This window comes from Coregonus clupeaformis, chromosome 24, assembly GCF_020615455.1.
Source record: "Coregonus clupeaformis isolate EN_2021a chromosome 24, ASM2061545v1, whole genome shotgun sequence".
Lineage (NCBI taxonomy): Eukaryota > Metazoa > Chordata > Actinopteri > Salmoniformes > Salmonidae > Coregonus > Coregonus clupeaformis.
This window is the reverse complement of record NC_059215.1, coordinates 47,390,239-47,412,988: the sequence shown is the minus strand read 5'-3', so window position 1 is coordinate 47,412,988 and position 22,750 is coordinate 47,390,239. Positions and strand designations below refer to the sequence as shown.

The 22,750-nt window shown below is 45.4% G+C and overlaps 1 protein-coding gene across 1 annotated transcript in view; it reads right to left on the bottom strand.

The window, feature by feature from the left end:
• Nucleotides 1-22,121, bottom strand: part of LOC121537746 (ER membrane protein complex subunit 1) — a 27,661-nt gene extending 5,540 nt beyond the window's left edge. The window contains exons 1-18 of the mRNA XM_041845356.1: nt 21,971-22,121; nt 21,345-21,472; nt 21,138-21,203; nt 17,804-17,897; nt 17,527-17,655; nt 17,123-17,249; nt 13,481-13,636; nt 13,101-13,274; nt 11,121-11,192; nt 10,866-10,964; nt 9,401-9,497; nt 8,017-8,133; nt 6,193-6,201; nt 5,735-5,934; nt 1,501-1,650; nt 1,038-1,199; nt 632-751; nt 139-276 (exon numbers count right to left, since the gene is read on the bottom strand). Of these exons, the coding sequence (XP_041701290.1) occupies nt 139-276; nt 632-751; nt 1,038-1,199; nt 1,501-1,650; nt 5,735-5,934; nt 6,193-6,201; nt 8,017-8,133; nt 9,401-9,497; nt 10,866-10,964; nt 11,121-11,192; nt 13,101-13,274; nt 13,481-13,636; nt 17,123-17,249; nt 17,527-17,655; nt 17,804-17,897; nt 21,138-21,203; nt 21,345-21,472; nt 21,971-22,062 (2,130 nt within the window). The 5' untranslated portion in view covers nt 22,063-22,121. The remainder of the gene's footprint in view (nt 1-138; nt 277-631; nt 752-1,037; nt 1,200-1,500; nt 1,651-5,734; nt 5,935-6,192; nt 6,202-8,016; nt 8,134-9,400; nt 9,498-10,865; nt 10,965-11,120; nt 11,193-13,100; nt 13,275-13,480; nt 13,637-17,122; nt 17,250-17,526; nt 17,656-17,803; nt 17,898-21,137; nt 21,204-21,344; nt 21,473-21,970) is intronic.
• Nucleotides 22,122-22,750: the final 629 nt, after the last annotated feature.

The window sequence follows — 22,750 nt, the reverse complement described above, 5'->3', positions numbered from 1 at the left end:
AAAGTTCAACTTTTGGTGCCAGTTTGAACATGCCTTTTAATTTAGACTAGTCGAAATCTGGATCCGGGAAACCGTCCCTTAATCCCTCATTTTTGAGTGTGGACCCTCTAGTTTACTAGTACGTAGAGCTGTCATTACCTTGTAGAGCACACTGCGGTCCCCCATCACTCTGCCCTGAGAGTGGACATGCTCGTTGGGCCTCTTCCCTTTGACCGCTACTATCTTCTGGACCTCAATAGGTAGAACCACCTCCCAGATCAGCTCTGTGGACAGGTCCTGGAGGAACACACACGTTTAGTGTCACAAACACACACACACAAATGTCACACACACACACACACTGAATGCCACATTCACGCATAAACAAATGTCCCATGCTCGCACACACACACACACACACACACACACACACACACACACACACACACACACACACACACACACACACACACACACACACACACACACACACACACACACACACACACACACACACACACACACACACACACACACACACACACACACACACACACACACACACACACACACACACACACACACACACACACACACACACACACACACACACACACACACACACACACACACACACACACAGTGTTGTCACCTTGCGCAGCCTGAATCCAGACAGGGTGCCCTGCTCTGAGTGGACCAGGTAGAAGAAGATGGAGGAGGTCATCTCCTGAAGCTGCTGCAGAACGTTCTTAGTGGAGGGGAAGGCTGTCACCTGGAGGGAGGAGGGAGGGAGGGAGGGAGGGAGGGAGGGAGGAGGGAGGGAGGGAGGGAGGGGGGAGGGAGGGAGGGAGGGAGGGAGGGAGGGAGGGAGGGAGGGAGGGGAGGACATGCATTAAATATAGAATGGTGAGTCCACAGCAACCAAGATGTATAGAGGTGCAGTGAACAATAACAGGTACATTAGAAAACATAGGCTCTCCCATAACGCAGCACATTAGTTAAAACCCATTGACGTTTCATCCCCCCAAGGCCTTAAAATCAGACAGATGCAGACCTACCTTGTATTGGTCGTCGACCAGCAGCAGGACCTTGGCGTAGTCCTGGTCTATAACAGGTAATAGTAATGACTGGAGGATGGGGCGGGGCAGGGCAGGCAGGGCTATATGGCTCTTCCTGCCAAAGATGGGGTTGAACACATGCAGGGTGGCCAGGCCAGTGTCCTGGGGGGAACAACAGACACAGAGACAGCAGAAATGTTCAGAAAACTAGAGACATTTCACCCAACATTACATCCAGTCGGATTAGGGGCTGCCCTGCATAGCTATGTAAACTTTCACTACGGCCCCATACGTATTTTTCACGTTCAAGATCAAATGTACACTAAGTTCATTCGCCATATGTAATAAATACATTTGGGAAACTTAAAATCGCCAGAGCTCACATAAAAAAAATAAAAAAAACAACACCCACAAAATGGTGTAGTAAGGACTAGTTTGCAACAGTCCATGATGCTGTTCCTACCTTATCCTTGATGAGCAGAGTGCACTGTGGGGGATGGGGGAAGTGAGCAGTGGTCCTTTGGACTATCAGTTTGAAAGCTGCGTTGGGTTGGACATTCTCCAGATAGTGCTTCCATAGAATAGAGCCTGACTTGCTGTCGATGCCAAAGAGCTGGAACCAGACAGAGATGAAAGATGACTCCTTCAGCTAAACACAGTGTCCTATAAAGTACGACTCAAGACTATTGGCTGAGATGAATGTGCTGTGAACAAATCAAACATTCCAATAGTTTACTCATCCATTGCACAAAAAAACACCACAAGATATTCAGAGCATATAGAGCATGTGTTGCTACGCCAACGGATCACTCAGCATAAGGATGGGCAGGTAATCCACTACTCCAACAGATGTCAAAGCGCCATTCCATTTTTTTCTCTAATAATGTAAAACAAAATTATTAAAAACGCAACATGCAACAATTTCAAAGATTTGACTGAGTTACAGTTCATATAAAAGGAAATCAGTCAATTGACAAATTCATTAGGCCCTAATCTATGGATTTCACATGACTGGGAATACAGATGTGCATCCGATGGTCACAGATACCTTAAAAAAAAGGTAGGGGCGTGGATCAGAAAACCAGTCAGTATCTGGTGTGATCACCATTTGCCACATGCAGCGTGACACATCTCCTTCGCATAGAGTTGATCAGGCTGTCGATTGTGGCCTCTGGAATGTTGTCCCACTCCTCTTCAATGGCTGTGCGAAGTTGCTGTAGTACACGTCGATCCAGAGCATCCCAAACATGCTCAATGGGTGACATGTCTGGTGAGAATACAGGCCATGGAAGAACAGGACCATTTCCAGTTGAATGGGATTCTGTACAGATCCTTTCGACATGGGGCCGTGCATTATCATGCTGAAACATGAGGTGATGGCGGCGGATGAATGGCACGACAATGGGCCTCAGGATCTCGTCACGGTATCTCTGTGCATTCAAATTGCCATCGATAAAATGCAATTGTGTTCATTGTCCGTAGCTTATGCCTGCCCATACCATAACCCCACCGCTAACATGGGCTGATGAGTCCAAATTTGAGATCTTTGGTTCCAACCGCTGTGTCTTTGTGAGATGCGATGTGGGTGAACGGATGATCTCTGCATGTGTGGTTCCCACCGTGAAGCATGGAGGAGGAGGTGTGATGGTGCTTTGCTGGTGACACTGTCTGTGATTTATTTAGAATTCAAGGCACACTTAACCAGTATGGCTACCACAGCATTCTGCTTTCATCCCATCTGGTTTGTGCTTAGTGGGACTATCATTTGTTTTTCAACAGGACAATGACCCAACACACCTCCAGGCTGTGTAAGGGCTATTTGGCCAAGAAGGAGAGTGATGGAGTGCTGCATCAGATGACCTGGCCTCCACAATCACCCGACCTCAACCCAATTGAGATGGTTTGGGATGAGTCGGACTGCAGAGTGAAGGAAAAGCAGCCAACAAGTGCTCAGCATATGTGGGAACTCCTTCAAGACTGTTGGAAAAGCATTCCTCATGAAGCTGGTTGAGAGAATGCCAAGAGTGTGCAAAAGCTGTCATCAAGGCAAAGGGTGGCTACTTTGAAGAATATAAAATATATTTAGATTTGTTTAACAATTTTTTGGTTACTACATGATTCCATATGTGAACGAAGGAGTGGCTTCGTAAGAAGCATTTCAAGGTCCTGGAGTGGCCTACCCAGTCTCCAGATCTCAACCCCATAGAACATTTTTGGAGGGAGTTGAAAGTCCGTGTTGCCCAGCGACAGCCCCAAAACATCACTGCTCTAGAGGAGATCTGCATGGAGGAATGGGTCAAAATACCAGCAACAGTGTGTGAAAACCTTGAAGACTTACAGAAAACGTTTGACCTGTGTCATTGCCAACAAAGGGTATATAACAAAGTATTGAGAAACTTTTGTTATTGACCAAATACTTATTTTCCACCATAATTTGCAAATAAATTCATTGTAGGATTTTAATGTGATTTTCTGGATTTATTTTTCCTCATTTTGTCTGTCATAGTTGACGTGTACCTATGATGAAAATTACAGGCCTCTCTCATCTTTTTAAGTGGGAGAACTTGCACAATTGGTGGCTGACTAAATACTTTTTTTCCCCACTGTATGCATCTAACAGATGGGACACACAAGCTACATTCCAAACATAGACTGGTTCCACACCGAAAAAAACGCAAAAACATTAATTTGATAAAGACAAAGAGCGTATTTTCATCAGAATCATGAAGCCTACCCACCAAACATATGTTGTGGCCGTAATTCATCACCATACAGTGTTCAATGTGGAATTGTTAATCCATTTAGAAAATTCCAAAGAACAGGCAGAATAAACTCAATCGAACGCCTATATATATATATATATATATATCTCTCTCGAAAAGACAGTTTGGTTTGTAACCCTGAAAAAGTTATTTCAACTCTCCAAATTGAGATATAATTGATATAATATAACCAGTTGATATTACAGATCGTGTTCCATTATATAATATAACCAGTTGATATTACAGATTGTGTTCCATGATATAATATAACCAGTTGATATTACAGATTGTGTTCCATGATATAATATAACCAGTTGATATTACAGATTGTGTTCCATTATATAATATAACCAATTGATATTACAGATTGTGTTCCACGATATAATATAACCAGGTGATATTACAGATTGTGTTCCATTATATAATATAACCAGTTGATATTACAGATCGTGTTCCATTATATAATATAACCAGTTGATGTTACAGTTTCAATAAATTAATCTTAAATGGCACTTGCTTTTTTTATTGACTGAATATATATGGGGCAATTTAGCAATTAGGATTAGTTATTTGTAAACGTTATGATAAAGTAGGAATTGTTGCTTATTGTCGACATAGGCCTATAGATAAGGGCATACGTTTCTCCAGTGTGGGCCTTGTGTTCTAAAAATGTATTTTGCTTTTCATTCGAATACTCAAGTACAAAAAAAATATAAATAAATCATGCGAGTACTCGAAAAGTAAAAACATGTCAAATGCCCATCCCTAATCCTGCATACCAGCCTCACTAGGACTATAGTAAAGTGCTACCAATGTTGGTGCTGAGGTCGTCAGACGGTAGATCCCATCTCTACCAATCTTGGTGCTGAGGTCGTCAGACGGTAGATCCCATCTCTACCAATGTTGGTGCTGAGGTCATCAGACGGTAGATCCCATCTCTACCAATGTTGGTGCTGAGGTCGTCAGACGGTAGATCCCATCTCTACCAATGTTGGTGCTGAGGTCGACAGACGGTAGATCCCATCTCTACCAATGTTGGTGCTGAGGTCGTCAGACGGTAGATCCTATCTCTACCAATGTTGGTGCTGAGGTCGTCAGACGGTAGATCCTATCTCTACCAATGTTGGTGCAGAGGTCGACAGACGGTAGATCCCATCTCTACCAATGTTGGTGCTGAGGTCGACAGACGGTAGATCCCATCGCTACCAATGTTGGTGCTGAGGTCGACAGACGGTAGATCCCATCTCTTCCAATGTTGGTGCTGAGGTCGACAGACGGTAGATCCCATCGCTACCAATGTTGGTGCTGAGGTCGACAGACGGTAGATCCCATCTCTTCCAATGTTGGTGCTGAGGTCGACAGACGGTAGATCCCATCGCTACCAATGTTGGTGCTGAGGTCGACAGACGGTAGATCCCATCTCTTCCAATGTTGGTGCTGAGGTCGACAGACGGTAGATCCCATCGCTACCAATGTTGGTGCTGAGGTCGACAGACGGTAGATCCCATCGCTACCAATGTTGGTGCTGAGGTCGACAGACGGTAGATCCCATCTCTTCCAATGTTGGTGCTGAGGTCGACAGACGGTAGATCCCATCTCTTCCAATGTTGGTGCTGAGGTCGACAGACGGTAGATCCCATCGCTACCAATGTTGGTGCTGAGGTCGACAGACGGTAGATCCCATCGCTACCAATGTTGGTGCTGAGGTCGTCAGACGGTAGATCCCATCTCTACCAATGTTGGTGCTGAGGTCGTCAGACGGTAGATCCCATCGCTACCAATGTTGGTGCTGAGGTCGTCAGACGGTAGATCCTATCTCTACCAATGTTGGTGCTGAGGTCGTCAGACGGTAGATCCTATCTCTCATTTATTTTATTTTTTCTTCAACCTGTCTGCCATCTCACTCTCTCTATACACACACACCCCACCACTCACCTTCCCCGAGGCGGTGACCATGACCATCATCTTCTGCAGGTTGAACTCATCCCTGGACAGCGTTTCTATGGTGACCTCGTTCTTAACCTGGCTGCGGGGTTTACGGGCTTCGTAGAACATCTTCCACAGGTGGGCCAGCCACACCTGGAGCAGAATCACCTGGGATGACAGACGCTTCAGCACCATGGGGAACAACCCGTCTGGGGGGCGAGAGACATCCATGTTAGTATCTACAGTTACAGTCACATCTTTATTTCCTTAACATTCAAAATCTATTATTGTTAGGGAGTGATGTGGCTGGATCTAACGGATCTACAACGATCACGTACTAGATTACAACAAACAACCAACAAAGCAGAACCTTTATCAGAGCTCTTTGCTACTGATCTTTTCTAAAATAGACCTTCAACGTAGCACAACATAAGCAAACAGAAAGGACGGAATGCTCATAACGTTACCTTGAATGGCTGGATCCAAGCGCAGCAATTTGAACAAAAAAAAAACCCATGTTAAAAACTTGAATACATACAGTGCATTCGGAAAGTATTCAAACCCCTTTACTTTTTCCACATTGTTACGTTACAGCCTTATTCTAAAAAAATTTACATTTTTTTCCCACCTCATCAATCTACACACAATACCCAATAATGTCAAAGCAAAAACAAGTTTCTAGGAATTTTTGCAAAAACAAAAAACCCTGGAAATAACACATTTATATAAGTATTCAGACCCTTTACTCAGTACTTTGTTGAAGCACCTTTGGCAGCGATTACAGCATTGAGTCTTCTTGGGTATGATGCTACAATCTTGACACACCTGTATTTGGGGAGTTTCTCCCATTTTTCCTTGCAAATCCTCTCAAGCTCTGTCAGGTTGGATGGGGCACGTCGCTACACAGCTATTTTCAGGTCTCTCCAGAGATGTTCGATCAGGTTCAAGTCCGGGCTCTGGCTGGGCCACTCAAGGACATTCAGAGACTTGTCCCGAAGCCACTTCTGCATTGTCTTGGCTGTGTGCTTAGCGTCGTTGTCCTGTTAAAAGATGAACCTTCGCCTGAGGTCCGGAGCGCTCTGGAGCAGGTTTTCATCAAGGATCTCTCTGTACCTTGCTCTGTTCATATTTCCTTCAATCCTGACTAGTATTCCAGTCCCTGCCGCTGAAAAACATCCCCACAGCATGCTGCCACCACCATGCTTCACCGTAGGGATGGTGCCAGGATTGCCAAGCGTCACGTCTGGAGGATTCAGGCCAAAGAGTTCAATCTTGGTTTCATCAGACCAGAGAATCTTGTTTCTCATGGTCAGAGTCCTTTAGGTGCCTTTTGGCAAACTCCAAGTGGGCTGTCATGTGCCTTTTACTAAGGAGTGGCTTCTGTCTGGCCACTCCACCATAAAGGCCTGATTGGTGGAGTGCTGCAGAGATGGTTGTCCTTCTGGAAGGTTCTCGCATCTCCACAGAGGAACTCTGGAGCTCTCTCAGAGTGACCATCAGGTTCTTGATCACCTCCCTGACCAAGGCCCTTCTCCCCCGATTGCTCAGTTTGGCCGGGCGGCCAGCTCTAGGAAGAGTCTTGGTGGTTCCAAATGTCATCCATTTAAGAATGATGGAGGCCACTGTGTTCTTGGGGACCTTCAATGCTGCAGAAATGTTTTGGTACCCTTCCCCAGATCTGTGCCTCGACACAATCCTGTCTCGGAGCTCTACGGACAATTCCATCAACCTCATGGCTTGGGTTTTACTCTGCCATGCACTGTCAACTGTGGGACCTTATATAGACAGGTGTGCGTCTTTCCAAATCATGTCCAATCAATTGAATCAATTGGATCAATTGGACTCCAATCGAGTTGTAGAAACATCTCAAGGATGATCAATGGAAACAATGGAAACAGGATGCACCTGAGCTCAATATCTAGTCTCATAGCAAAGGGTCTGAATACTTACGTAAATAAGGTATTTCTGTTTTTTATTTGTAATACATTTTCTAAAAACCTGTTTTTGCTGTGTCATTATGGGGTATTGTGTGTGGATTGATGAGGAAATATGTTTATTTAATCCATTTTAAAATAAGGCTGTAATGTGGGAAAAGTCAATGGGTCTGAATACTTTCCGAATGCACTGTAGGTTTGACGGGAATGACTAGGCATAATAGCATTGATAGCATTGATAGCATTGATAGCATTGTTTCGAGACAACTCATTTTATTTATGCACGTTGTCTTTGCCATGTATGTTTTTAAAATGAGAAAATGAATAATGTTAGCCAGGATCTTTGAAGTTCTTTACCAGCTTTCTTGCCAAACTCCCCCTCCAGCTCCGCCTGGGTCCCAGTGAGTGGCAGGTCTACCATCTCCATGGTAACAACGTCAGCTAGGGCCTCCTCTCTGGTCCACACCACACGCCCTGGAAACACAGGTGATGGTTAGAAGCCTCGTCTAGTGTGTGTGTGTGTGTGTGTGTGTCTGTTCCAGTGTGTGTGTGTGTGTGTGTGTGTGTGTGTGTCTGTTCCAGTGTGTGTGTGTGTGTGTTTGTTCCAGTATGTGTGTGTGTGTGTGTGTGTGTGTGTGTGTGTGTGTGTGTGTGTGTGTGTCTGTTCCAGTGTGTGTGTGTGTGTGTGTCTGTTCCAGTGTGTGTGTGTGTGTGTGTGTGTGTGTCTGTTCCAGTGTGTGTGTGTGTGTGTGTGTGTGTGTGTGTGTGTGTGTGTGTGTCTGTTCCAGTGTGTGTGTGTGTGTGTGTGTGTCTGTTCCAGTGTGTGTGTGTGTGTGTGTGTGTCTGTTCCAGTGTGTGTGTGTGTGTGTCTGTTCCAGTGTGTGTGTGTGTGTGTGTCTGTTCCAGTGTGTGTGTGTGTTTGTTCCAGTGTGTGTGTGTGTGTGTGTCTGTTCCAGTGTGTGTGTGTGTTTGTTCCAGTATGTGTGTGTGTGTGTGTGTGTGTGTGTCTGTTCCAGTGTGTGTGTGTGTGTGTGTGTGTGTCTGTTCCAGTGTGTGTGTGTGTGTGTCTGTTCCAGTGTGTGTGTGTGTGTGTCTGTTCCAGTGTGTGTGTGTGTGTGTGTGTGTGTGTGTGTCTGTTCCAGTGTGTGTGTGTGTGTGTGTGTGTGTGTGTGTGTGTCTGTTCCAGTGTGTGTGTGTGTCTGTTCCAGTGTGTGTGTGTGTGTGTGTTCCAGTGTGTGTGTGTGTGTGTGTGTCTGTTCCAGTGTGTGTGTGTGTGTGTGTGTGTGTGTCTGTTCCAGTGTGTGTGTGTATTTGTTCCAGTGTGTGTGTGTGTGTGTGCGTGTGTGTGTCTGTTCCAGTGTGTGTGTGTGTGTGTGTGTGTGTGTGTCTGTTCCAGTGTGTGTGTGTGTGTGTGTGTGTGTGTGTGTGTGTGTGTGTCTGTCTGTTCCAGTGTGTGTGTGTGTGTGTGTGTGTGTGTGTGTGTGTGTGTGTGTGTGTCTGTTCCAGTGTGTGTGTGTGTGTGTGTGTGTGTGTGTGTGTGTGTGTGTGTCTGTTCCAGTGTGTGTGTGTGTGTGTCTGTGTGTGTGTGTCTGTTCCAGTGTGTGTGTGTGTGTGTGTGTGTGTCTGTTCCAGTGTGTGTGTGTGTGTGTGTGTCTGTTCCAGTGTGTGTGTGTGTGTGTCTGTTCCAGCGTGTGTGTGTGTGTGTGTGTGTGTGTGTGTGTGTGTGTGTGTGTGTGTCTACCTGGCTGCTGTATGAAGGTGAGAGCATGGTCCAGTGTCTGCACTAGGACCCTGTAGCCCACAGAGTCATCCTTCTTCAGGAAGGCATGGACGTACAGCTGGGGAGGAAATACATCAGACACTACAGTTACACATCTCATTTAACACCTGATTTCCTCAACAGGAGACACGTCTCAACAGGAGACACGTCTCAACAGGAGACACGTCTCAACAGGAGACACGTCTCAACAGGAGACACGTCTCAACAGGAGACACGTCTCAACAGGAGACACGTCTCAACAGGAGACACGTCTCAACAGGAGACACGTCTCAACAGGAGACACGTCTCAACAGGAGACACAGGTAAGTCATGACATGGCACAAGTGTGTGTGGGGGGGGGTTGGCTTTCCTCTGTTGCTCCTCAAGCAAGGGGGGAGGAAAGTGACATCACATCAGACCAACCCCTTGAACACCCTACTCCCTGAAGTTTGCAGTTGTGTAAAAAAACAAACACTATTTGCTTAAAACATTTTATTTTACCCTTTAGCTTTTCAATAAGAAACGTTTAAAAAAATAGCTGGAGGACATCTTTAAGCACACACATTTGATTGATTGATTGATTGATTGATTGATTGATTGCCCTCCAGCACCCCTACATAGGTAGATTCCAACAGTGTTTCCTATAGACTTTACTTTAGGTGAAGGGTCGGGTCGGTGGGGCTCATGCCAGACTACTCTATCCCAGGGACGGGCGGGTTTGATGGGCGTGGGGGCCACAAACAATCTGAACACATCCTGAGGGGGGGGGCAATTGCTCGTGGGTCTGCGTACCCACATCCAGACACACCCCTCCCCCCGTCTTGACAGCGGAGAGACATTTCGTAGGTTTTAGAGTTAATTTTGTGCAATTCTACACATTTTGCCATAGGGTTGAGAGAAAGTTTGGCAGGTTTTTAATATGATATCTGAGTGAGACTGAGTAACAAAATCAATAGGGGCCCCCTGGCTGGTAATTCGACCATGACTAACTTGGCAATCACCCCAACAATGCTGATATGGGCTAATTGACTGACATAACAAGAGAAAAACTTCTGATGCACAACCAAATTTGCACCTTGTGTATTCTACTATTCAAACTCACAACAGTAAGTTGAGACACCGACTGAGTAAATTGATCAGAGGGCCTTCAAAAGGGGGGCCGTAGTGCTCTATAATCAATACCAGGCAATTGGCGGCCCCCCTTTCGTAAGCCCGCGGATAAAATCCCAAAGACCCCAAAAAATAAACAATTTAAATTAACTCAAAAAAAAAAAAAAAAAAGAAATTATCTCCGCTGTCAAGAGGGGGTTACCGTAAATATTTGGCTCGCAAGGTTGAAGTATGGATGTGGGTATGCAGACCCACAAGCCACTGCGGGCCCCCCCGTGACGAGTTCAGATTTTTTGCAGCCCCCACTCCACCCTATACTGCCTGCAGATACACTCACCTTGTGTGGCTTCCCACCGTTAAGATCCAGGGGAAAGATGACAGTTGTATCCAGCAACCTGCGACCAGAGTCAGCGCTGAACAGATTGATAGCACACGCCTGGAGTAGGAACAGAGAGGAAGCTTACCAACGGGTTACTTACTTCAGCATAACGAACTACACTATGTGACCACATGCATGACGCAACACTTCGATTTTAGGTCATTCTGAGACATCTTAAAAACAACTGGTTGTTGATTTTTTTGGACGACTCACAGTTTCGTTTTTGGGAGTCATGACGGCAGCAACAGTCTTCTCCCCTGTGGTGGCAAATGAGACCAAGAACGCCTGGAAACATGGGTATTCTACAGTTCGTTAGTCAGTCACAGAACTCACTCAGCTCCATTGACCTCCCATTTGAGGTCAAATCTTGTTCAGGTTGAATGGTATAATAACATACAGTGAGGGGGAAAAAAAGTATTTGATCCCCTGCTGATTTTGTACGTTTGCCCACTGACAAAGACATGATCAGTCTATAATTTTAAAATGGTAGGTTTATTTGAACAGTGAGACAGAATAACAAAATAATCCAGAAAAACGCATGTCAAAAACGTTATAAATTGATTTGCATTTTAATGAGGGAAATAAGTATTTGACCCCTCTGCAAAACATGACTTAGTACTTGGTGGCAAAACCCTTGTTGGCAATCACAGAGGTCAGACGTTTCTTGTAGTTGGACACCAGGTTTGCACACATCTCAGGACGGATTTTGTCCCACTCCTCTTTGCAGATCTTCTCCAAGTCATTAAGGTTTCGAGCCTGACATTTGGCAACTCGAACCTTCAGCTCCCTCCACAGATTTTCTATGGGATCAAGGTCTGGAGACTGGCTAGGCCACTCCAGGACCTTAATGTGCTTCTTCTTGAGCCACTCCTTTGTTGCCTTGGCCGTGTGTTTTGGGTCATTGTCATGCTGGAATACCCATCCATGACCCATTTTCAATGCCCTGGCTGAGGGAAGGAGGTTTTCACCCAAGATTTGACGGTACATGGCCCCGTCCATCGTCCCTTTGATGCGGTGAAGTTGTCCTGTCCCCTTAGCAGAAAAACACCCCCAAAGCATAATGTTTCCACCTCCATGTTTGACGGTGGGGATGGTGTTCTTGGGGTCATAGGCAACATTCCTCCTCCTCCAAACACGGCGAGTTGAGTTGATGCCAAAGAGCTCGATTTTGGTCTCATCTGACCACAACACTGTCACCCAGTTCTCCTCTGAATCATTCAGATGTTCATTGGCAAACTTCAGACAGGCCTGTATATGTGCTTTCTTGAGCAAGGGGACCTTGCAGGCGCTGCAGGATTTCAGTCCTTCACGGCGTAGTGTGTTACCAATTGTTTTCTTGGTGACTATGGTCCCAGCTGCCTTGAGATCATTGACAAGATCCTCCCGTGTAGTTCTGGGCTGATTCCTCACCGTTCTCATGATCATTGCATCTCCACGAGGTGAGAACTTGCATGGAGCCCCAGGCCAAGGGAGATTGACAGTTATTTTGTGTTTCTTCCATTTGCGAATAATCGCACCAACTGTTGTCACCTTCTCACCAAGCTGCTTGGCGATGGTCTTATAGCCCAATCCAGCCTTGTGTAGGTCTACAATATTGTCCCTGACATCCTTGGAGAGCTCTTTGGTCTTGGCCATGGTGGAGAGTTTGGAATCTGATTGATTGATTGCTTCTGTGGACAGGTGTCTTTTATACAGGTAACAAACTGAGATTAGGAGCACTCCCTTTAAGAGTGTGCTCCTAATCTCAGCTCGTTACCTGTATAAAATACACCTGGGAGCCAGAAATCTTTCTGATTGAGAGGGGGTCAAATACTTATTTCCCTCATTAAAATGCAAATCAATTTATAAAATTTTTGACATGCGTTTTTCTGGATTTTGTTGTTGTTATTCTGTCTCTCACTGTTCAAATAAACCCACCATTAAAATTATAGACTGATAATTTCTTTGTCAGTGGGCAAACGTACAAAATCAGCAGGGGATCAAAAACTTTTTTCCCCTCACTGTATGCTCTATCCAGAGAGACGTGTAGTACAGGGAAAACATGAATGGTATAATGTAGAAAAAAAAAACAATGGTCAGTGGCAATAATAGTTGTAATAATAATAATAATAATAATAATAATAATAAACTGACTGGGATAAATTACGTTTATTGAATGGAATTCTATTGAATGAATGAATGATGATTCTGTACCGGCTGGAAGTCTCTGAGTGGAGCGATGGTGGATCCATCATCATGGAGCTGCAACAGGATGTGGTGATCTGGTCCTAGCTGGAGAAAGAACTCTGAGAGTGGGGAGCGGGCCGGGTGGGGCTGGCTGGACACCAGGACGGGCTGGAAGCCTGGGGACACCTCCAGATCCAGAGACTAGGGGGAGGGGGTAGAGAGAGAGAGAGAGGGGGGGTCACACCATCATAAAAACATTTATAGTTGTTTTGTAGATGTTTTAATCTAAAGCTACAATCTACAACCTGTCACATCCCACCATGTCCACCAAACAGACTATCAAGTGTAAAGAAAGCTGCACACCACCGGAGTGTCGGAGCTTCAAGTCATGGTTGAGCAGGAGTTACCTGTAGTAGGATCCTGCTGAACTGTGGCGTCTCCTCGGCCTGTATAGGGAGGGTGTAGAGGGCGAGAGGGGCGAGGTCCACGCACATCAGCACCCCCTGACCAACCACCACGCAGCTGGACTCAACCCTGGACAGCCACGGGGCTTCAACTGACCTCTGGAGGACCACAGACATCACAACCAACAGGGTTAGAGATACGAGGTGGCGTATCGTAGAATGAAATACGAGGCGCGTATCGTAGAATGAAATACGAGGCGCGTATCGTAGAATGAAATACGAGGCGCGTATCGTAGAATGAAATACGAGGCGCGTATCGTAGAATGAAATACGAGGCGCGTATCGTAGAATGAAATACGAGGCGCGTATCGTAGAATGAAATACGAGGCGCGTATCGTAGAATGAAATACGAGGCGCGTATCGTAGAATGAAATACGATGCGCGTATCGTAGAATGAAATACGAGGCGCGTATCGTAGAATGAAATACGAGGCGCGTATCGTAGAATGAAATACGACGCGCGTATCGTAGAATGAAATACGACGCGCGTATCGTAGAATGAAATACGACGCGCGTATCGTAGAATTAGATACGATGCATTTATCGTAGAATGAAATATGATGTGCGTATCTTAGAATGAAATATGATGTGCGTATCGTATCATGAAATATGATGTGCGTATTGTAGAATGAAATATGATGTGCGTATCGTATAATGAAATATGATGTGCGTATCGCATAATTAAATATGAAGTGCGTATCGTATAATTAAATATGAAGTGCGTATCGTATAATTAAATATGTGCGTATCGTAGAATTAAATAGAACACTCCATTATACATTGTTTGTGTGAAATACATACTTTGTTATGATTGTTAATTATCCATTTAATAGTTAAATGCATTGAATTTGCCAAATGTAATTTCTTTGGTTTTGTGTTTGGTACACACTAGAGTTTAATGGCGGGAACCGGGTTACCGAGATTTACTGCCCAAACCCACTCCCTTTTCCTGGGATATATAATTGCGAGAAACCGGTAAATTATAATACATTATTTATATGAAGAGCGTGATGTGAAAGACAGCCCCATTATTCCTCCTCCACCAAACTTTACAGTTGGCACTATGCATTGGGGCAGGTAGCGTTCTCCTGGCATCCACCAAACCCAGATTCGTCCGTCGGACTGCCAGATGGCGACGCGTGATTCATCACTCCAGAGAACATGTTTCCACTGCTCCAGAGTCCAATGGCGGCGAGCTCTACACCACTCCAGCCGACGCTTGGCATTGCGCATGGTGATCTTAGGCTTGTGTGCGGCTGCTTGGCCATGGAAACCCATTTCATTAAGCTCCCGACGAACAGTTCTTGTGCTGACGTTGCTTCCAGTGGCAGTTTGGAACTCGGTGGTGAGTTCAAGGACAGATGATTTTTACGTGCTATGCACTTCGGCGGTCCCGTTCTGTGAGTTTGTGTGGCCTACCACTTCGCGGCTGAGCCGTTGTTGCTACTAGACATTTCCACTTCACAATAACAGCACTTATTTGACGGGGCAGCTCTAGCAGGGCAGAAATTTGACAAACTGACTTTACATTTTAGTCATTTAGCAGACGCTCTTATCCAGAGTACATACATTTTTTTTTTTTTTTTTAAACTAACAGGTCTGTGAGAGCCGGAATTCTTACTGGTTGGTAGGTGATCAAATACTTACGTCATGCAATAAAATGCAAATTAATTACTTAAAAATCATACAATGTGATTTTCTGGATTTTTGTTTTAGATTCCGTCTCTCACAGTTGAAGTGTATCTATGATAAAAATTACAGACCTCTACATGCTTTGTAAGTAGGAAAACCTGCAAAATCGGCAGTGTATCATATACTTGTTCTCCCCACTGTATATAATTACAATAATCTGTCCTCTTAATTTTTTGTTCCCCAAAAATGAGGCAAGTCTCCACTGCTCTATGGAGTGTAGAGTCTACAGCATTACATTTACATTTTACATTTTAGTCATTTAGCAGACGCTCTTATCCAGAGCGACTTACAGAAGCAATTAGGGTTAAGTGCCTTGCTCAAGGGTACATCGACAGATTTTTACACCTAGTCGGCTCGGGGATTAGAACCAGCAACCTTTCGGTTACTGGCACAACGCTCTTAACCACTAAGCCACCTGCCGCCCACAGCAGACAGACACACTTGACTTGCTGATGTGAAAAACACCATTTAGATGATTCAGAAGCAGCATCTAGAGTAGTCGGACAAAACGTGTATCGTAACGGATACGTGTAACTGTTCTGATACGATTATGATCGGTGTAATTGTTGTTATTATCCGTGATTGGGGGAATAAAAAATAAAAAAAATGAGGGTGCCAGCGCGCATCATTCAATCAAGTGTGAGGTGCTACGTGGTCTAAATAACTCAACTGGCTAGTTTGCCTGTCTGTAAAGAGAAGGGCGGGCTGTACGTTGATCCTGATGCTCTGATTGGATACAGCGAAGCTGTATTCCTCCGTTCACTCGCGTCGCTTCGTAATTTCACACGATCACTTTCACTTCTCTGTTTGGGTCTGATCATTCAGCCTGCTGCTGCCTCCTGCTAGCCTGCTACTATGATAAACCACATGGTGAGGACGTTTGCTATCAATGAGCATAATATTTTTACATTTGTACATTTTAGTCATTTAGCAGACGCTCTTATCCAGAGCAACTTACAGTTAGTGAGTGCATACATTTTTCATACTGGCCCCCCGTGGGAAACGAACCCCCAACCCTGGTGTTGCAAGCGCCATGCTCTACCAACTGAGCTACAGGGCACTTATTAGTATTATATTACTATATATTGAGTGATATATTATACAATGTGCATAATATCTAACAAGCGGGGCGAGGGTAGGGAAAATATATGAAACGCCGACGCGCTTTCGGACTGATAGCACCCTTGTCTACACACAGAGAGAGGTCAGACAGAGGTCAGACACACACAGACAGAGGTCAGACACACACAGACAGAGGTCAGACACACACAGACAGAGGTCAGACACACACAGACAGACAAACATCCCTCTGCGCGCTGCTCCTAATCTGCAGCTTGTTTGGTCTATAACTGTGCAGGGAGATCAGTATTTTCTACTTAGGCATATCAAAACACTTCAGAGTTTTCTGATCACAAGTATCATCAGATCTGATCCGACTATCAACTATTAATCTACGATATGAGTATGGCCAGGTCGACACAGCCCTGACCCAGACACACACAGCCCTGACCCAGACACACACAGCCCTGACCCAGACACACACAGCCCTGACCCAGACACACACAGCCCTGACCCAGACACACACAGCCCTGACCCAGACACACACAGCCCTGACCCAGACACACACAGCCCTGACCCAGACACACACAGCCCTGACCCAGACACACACAGCCCTGACCCAGACACACACAGCCCTGACCCAGACACACACAGCCCTGACCCAGACACACACAGCCCTGACCCAGACACACACAGCCCTGACCCAGACACACACAGCCCCGACCCAGACATAACCTCAAAACAGCTGTGACAGACATCTGTGACAGACATAGAGTAATACTTTTATATACCATCACATTTGATGAGGAGACACCACAGAGTTCTTGACCATTACCTGCTTGATGATCTCTCCATCCTCTAGGCTGTAGGCTATGATAGTGAGGTGAGAGTTAGGAACCACCCCCAACACATAGACCTCCTCTTCTCCCCCAGAGTACACTGCCTGGTACTGGACCGTATCACTGTGGGCACAAAGACTTAGATCAGCTTTTCAACTGCAAAGCCCTAAGATTAAAATAATAGTCTAGCACCTAAATGCTGAAGACCTGGATTCAAAACAGCATTTGAAATCTTTCAGATACTTTGACCGTTTGTTGGAGCCTTTCTGGAGTGCCAGATGTGCAGGGCTTGAACTTTTGGGCCCATTTGTATTGTTTCCATTGCATCGGCTAATGTATCTGAAAGAAAACAGATAGTGTTTGGTCCCAGGTCTGAGTACCAGTCTCCTACTGTACCTACATGTCAGGCAGGTTCTCCACCCATTTCTGGTGTCCATTGGAGAGGTAGTGGAGAGAGATGGCAGCTTTCTTAAGCACTGCCACATGCTTTACGGTGTCCTGTACTGCCACAAAACACGCAGCCTGGAAGCTGAAATAGAGATGGACATTATGAGCAGTTAGTCATCTGTCAAAATCTCTAAAATCATTGTCCATTGACTATCTCTCAGCTATACATTTCAGTTAAATGGGGAACAGGTCATCTGCACACGAACACAGAGACACCACACCCCCCGCACCTGCCAGTATCCAGCACGGCCTCCCAGTTCAGCCCGCCAATGTTTGTGTCCCAGGAACGGAGCAGACGACCATCTCCAACCACCATCAGAGCATCTAGACGTAAAACAGTCATTCAAATATCCTCTGTCAAAGATCAAGGCAGAATCTTAAAGATTAACATACAGTCGTGGTCAAACGTTTTGAGAATGACACAAGTATTGGTCTTCACAAAGTTTGCTGCTTCAATGTTTTTAGATATTTTTGTCAGATGTTACTATGGTATAGTGAAGTACACTGCTCAAAAAAATAAAGGGAACACTTAAAACAACACAATGTAACTCCAAGTCAATCACACTTCTGTGAAATCAAACTGTCCACTTAGGAAGCAACACTGATTGACAATACATTTCACATGCTGTTGTGCAAATGGAATAGACAACAGGTGGAAATTATAGGCAATTAGCAAGACACCCCCAATAAAGGAGTGGTTCTGCAGGTGGTGACCACAGACCACTTCTCAGTTCCTATGCTTCCTGGCTGATGTTTTGGTCACTTTTGAATGCTGGCGGTGCTTTCACTCTAGTGGTAGCATGAGACGGAGTCTACAACCCACACAAGTGGCTCAGGTAGTGCAGCTCATCCAGGATGGCACATCAATGCGAGCTGTGGCAAGAAGGTTTGCTGTGTCTGTCAGCGTAGTGTCCAGAGCATGGAGGCGCTACCAGGAGACAGGCCAGTACATCAGGAGACGTGGAGGAGGCCGTAGGAGGGCAACAACCCAGCAGCAGGACTGCTACCTCCGCCTTTATGCAAGGAGGAGCAGGAGGAGCACTGCCAGAGCCCTGCAAAATGACCTCCAGCAGGCCACAAATGTGCATGTGTCTGCTCAAACGGTCAGAAACAGACTCCATGAGGGTGGTATGAGGGCCCGACGTCCACAGGTGGGGGTTGTGCTTACAGCCCAACACAGTGCAGGACGTTTGACATTTGCCAGAGAACACCAAGATTGGCAAATTCGCCACTGGCGCCCTGTGCTCTTCACAGATTAAAGCAGGTTCACACTGAGCACGTCACAGACGTGACGGAGTCTGGAGACGCCGTGGAGAACGTTCTGCTGCCTGCAACATCCTCCAGCATGACCGGTTTGGCGGTGGGTCAGTCATGGTGTGGGGTGGCATTTCTTTGGGGGGCCGCACAGCCCTCCATGTGCTCGCCAGAGGTAGTCTGACTGCCATTAGGTACCGAGATGAGATCCTCAGACCCCTTGTGAGACCATATGCTGGTGCGGTTGGCCCTGGGTTCCTCCTTATGCAAGACAATGCTAGACCTCATGTGGCTGGAGTGTGTCAGCAGTTCCTGCAAGAGGAAGGCATTGATGCTATGGACTGGCCCGCCCGTTCCCCAGACCTGAATCCAATTGAGCACATCTGGGACATCATGTCTCGCTCCATCCACCAACGCCACGTTGCACCACAGACTGTCCAGGAGTTGGCGGATGCTTTAGTCCAGGTCTGGGAGGAGATCCCTCAGGAGACCATCCGCCACCTCATCAGGAGCATGCCCAGGCGTTGTAGGGAGGTCATACAGGCATGTGGAGGCCACACACACACTACTGAGCCTCATTTTTACTTGTTTTAAGGACATTACATCAAAGTTGGATCAGCCTGTAGTGTGGTTTTCCACTTTAATTTTGAGGGTGACTCCAAATCCAGACCTCCATGGGTTGATAAATATGATTTCCATTGATAATTTTAGTGTGATTTTGTTGTCAGCACATTCAACTATGTAAAGAAAAAAGTATTTAATAAGATGATTTCATTCATTCAGATCTAGGATGTGTTATTTTAGTGTTCCCTTTATTTTTTTGAGCAGTGTATAATTACAAGCATTCCATAAGTGTCAAAGGCTTTTATTGACAATTACATTAAGTTTATGCAAAGAGTGAATATTTGCAGTGTTGACCCTTCTTTTTCAAGACCTCTGCAATCCGCCCTGGCATGCTGTCAATTAACTTCTGGGCCACATCCTGACTGATGGCAGCCCATTCTTGCATAATCAATGCTTGGAGTTTGTCAGAATTTGTGGGTTTTTGTTTGTCCACCCATCTCTTGAGGATTGACCACAAGTTCTCAATGGGATTAAGGTCTGGGGAGTTTCCTGGCCATGGACCCAAAAATTCGATGTTTTGTTCCCCGAGACACTTAGTTATCACTTTTGCCTTATGGCAAGGTGCTCCATCATGCTGGAAAAGGCATTGTTCGTCACCAAACTGTTCTTGGTTGGTTGGGAGAAGTTGCTCTCGGAGGATGTGTTGGTACCATTCTTTATTCATGGCTGTGTGAGCCCACTCCCTTGGCTGAGAAGCAACCCCACACATGAATGGTCTCAGGATGCTTTACTGTTGGCATGACACAGGACTGATGGTAGCGCTCACCTTGTCTTCTCCAGACAAGCTTTTTTCCGGATGCCCCAAACAATCGGAAAGGGGATTCATCAGAGAAAATGACTTTACCCCAGTCCTCAGCAGTCCAATCCCTGTACCTTTTGCAGAATTATCCTCCAAAAGTCTTTGCCTCACTGTGCGTGCAGATGCACTCACACCTGCCTGCTGCCATTCCTGGGCAAGCTCTGCACTGGTGGTGCCCTGATCCCGCAGCTGAATCAACTTTAGGAGACCGTCCTGGCGGTTGCTGGACTTTCTTGGGCGCCCTGAAGCCTTCTTCACAACAATTGAACCTCTCTCCTTTAAGTTCTTGATGATCCGATAAATGGTTGATTTAGGTGCAATCTTACTAGCAGCAATATCCTTGCCTGTGAAGCCCTTTTTGTGCAAAGCAATGATGATGGCACGTGTTTCCTTGCAGGTAACCATGGTTAACAGAGGAAGAACAATGATTTCAAGCACCACCCTCCTTTTAAAGCTTCCAGTCTGTTATTCTAACTCAATCAGCATGACAGAGTGATATCTAGCCTTGTCCTCATCAACACTATCACCTGTGTTAACGAGAGAATCACTGACATGATGTCAGCTGGTCCTTTTGTGGCAGGGCAGAAATGCAGTGGAAATGTGTTTTGGGGGATTAAGTTCATTTTCATGGCAAAGAGGGACTTTGCAATTAATTGCAATTCATCTGATCACTCTTCATAACATTCTGGAGTATATGCAAATTGCCATAATAAAAACTGAGGCAGCAGACTTTGTGAAAATTAATATTTGTGTCATTCTCAAAACTTTTGACCACGTCTGTAGGCATAGATAAGGCCAATATAATTGACTCCGTACAACACGGGTTATATTGGCTAGGCCAAGAAACTAGGCAAGTCTACAATTAACTGTTAAAATGCTATAGTCACCTTGTCCATGCAGCAGAAGTGTGTCTATGGCTCCCTCTGGTCCAGTCTTGTCCACATGTCTCCAAACTGTAAAGTAGGAATTAAACAGAATGAACTCTATGGAAGATATTCAACAACAAAAAATGTTTAAATATTTTGTCACAGATTTCAGAGTAAAAGAAAAAAGCTAGAAACATTTGTATTGTAATACGAATGACAAATACTCACTGAGATCTCCAGTCCTGGAGTTGAAAGAGGCAAAGATATTCTTGTCGGTAACGAGAAACAGCTTTTTAGATGACTGCGAATGCGAGTCAAAGTGGGCAAAGAGTGTCTTACCCACATACTGTTGTCTCCTGGAAATAGAAAAGAGAATATTTGACAGTCAGACTAAGCAGCCCACAGAGAAATCCTAGTATTCTGTTGAAATATTTTAGCTAATCAATCACCAATGTACATAATCGTCTTCGTTACTGCTGTGTTTTGAGACTCAGTATCTGTGGCAAATACACCTGTCACAAGGAGCGGATTGGACCGATCTGAGGGATGGGTCTCCTTCCCGCATTGATCCTCGACCCCAGTAAAGAAGAGGACGCGATCCAATAAGATATTTACATTCGTGAGTGATTTGATATATATTCCAACAAGCGACTGTCAATACGGGTACAGACATGACAAGGCTACCTATTGACTGAACACGACCTCAGAGGGTTACTTACTGTCTTTTCGCCATGATCAACCATATTTGACGCTGTCAATGGTTAGCACATAGCACTAGCTTACGTTACCTAGCTGCATAGCCGAATCAATGGACATTCTCAATGAGACATGCTCAACGTTAGATAGCTACATACCAATCGAACTTGCCAACTTGATCTTCGAAGACAGCTTCACTCATGAAAAATAAAGAAAAGAAGATTACAAATAGAGACGTTAGCTTAGACATTTTAGCAGATGGCTTCACAGAGAGATAACGACCCCATGCACTAAACACTTCCGGGTAGATGTTCTTCATCGCTTTGATTGGCGGTTTGTAAACTAACACATACGGTGCATTACCGCCACCTAGCGAGCTGGAGTGTGATGGTGAGAGGACTATTGGTGCTAAAACACACACAGGTGCCGTGAAAGAAGGAATTGTGAATCTTCATTCATGCTCTCACTTCCACAAGCCCTGGATGCCATCTGTGAGCTTGTATAACCACAACCATAAACTGTAGGAACACAACCATATCGTATAGGACCACAAGCAGACTGTATAACCACAACCATAGACTTTAGGAACACAACCATAGACTGTATGACTATATGACTATTAATACCGATATTAATAAAATGAATTTTCCGTAGAGCTCCGAGACAGGATTGTGTCGAGGCACAGATCTGGGGAAGGGTACCAAAAAAATTCTGCAGCATTGAAGGTCCCCAAGAACACAGTGGCCTCCATCATTCTTAAATGGAAGAAGTTTGGAACCACCAACACTCTTCCTAGAGCTGGCCTCCCGGCCAAACTGAGCAATCGGGGGAGAAGGGCCTTGGTCAGGGAGGTGACCAAGAACCCGATGGTCACTCGGACAGAGCTTCTGAGTTCCTCTGTGGTGATGGGAGAACCTTCCAGAAGGACAACCAACACT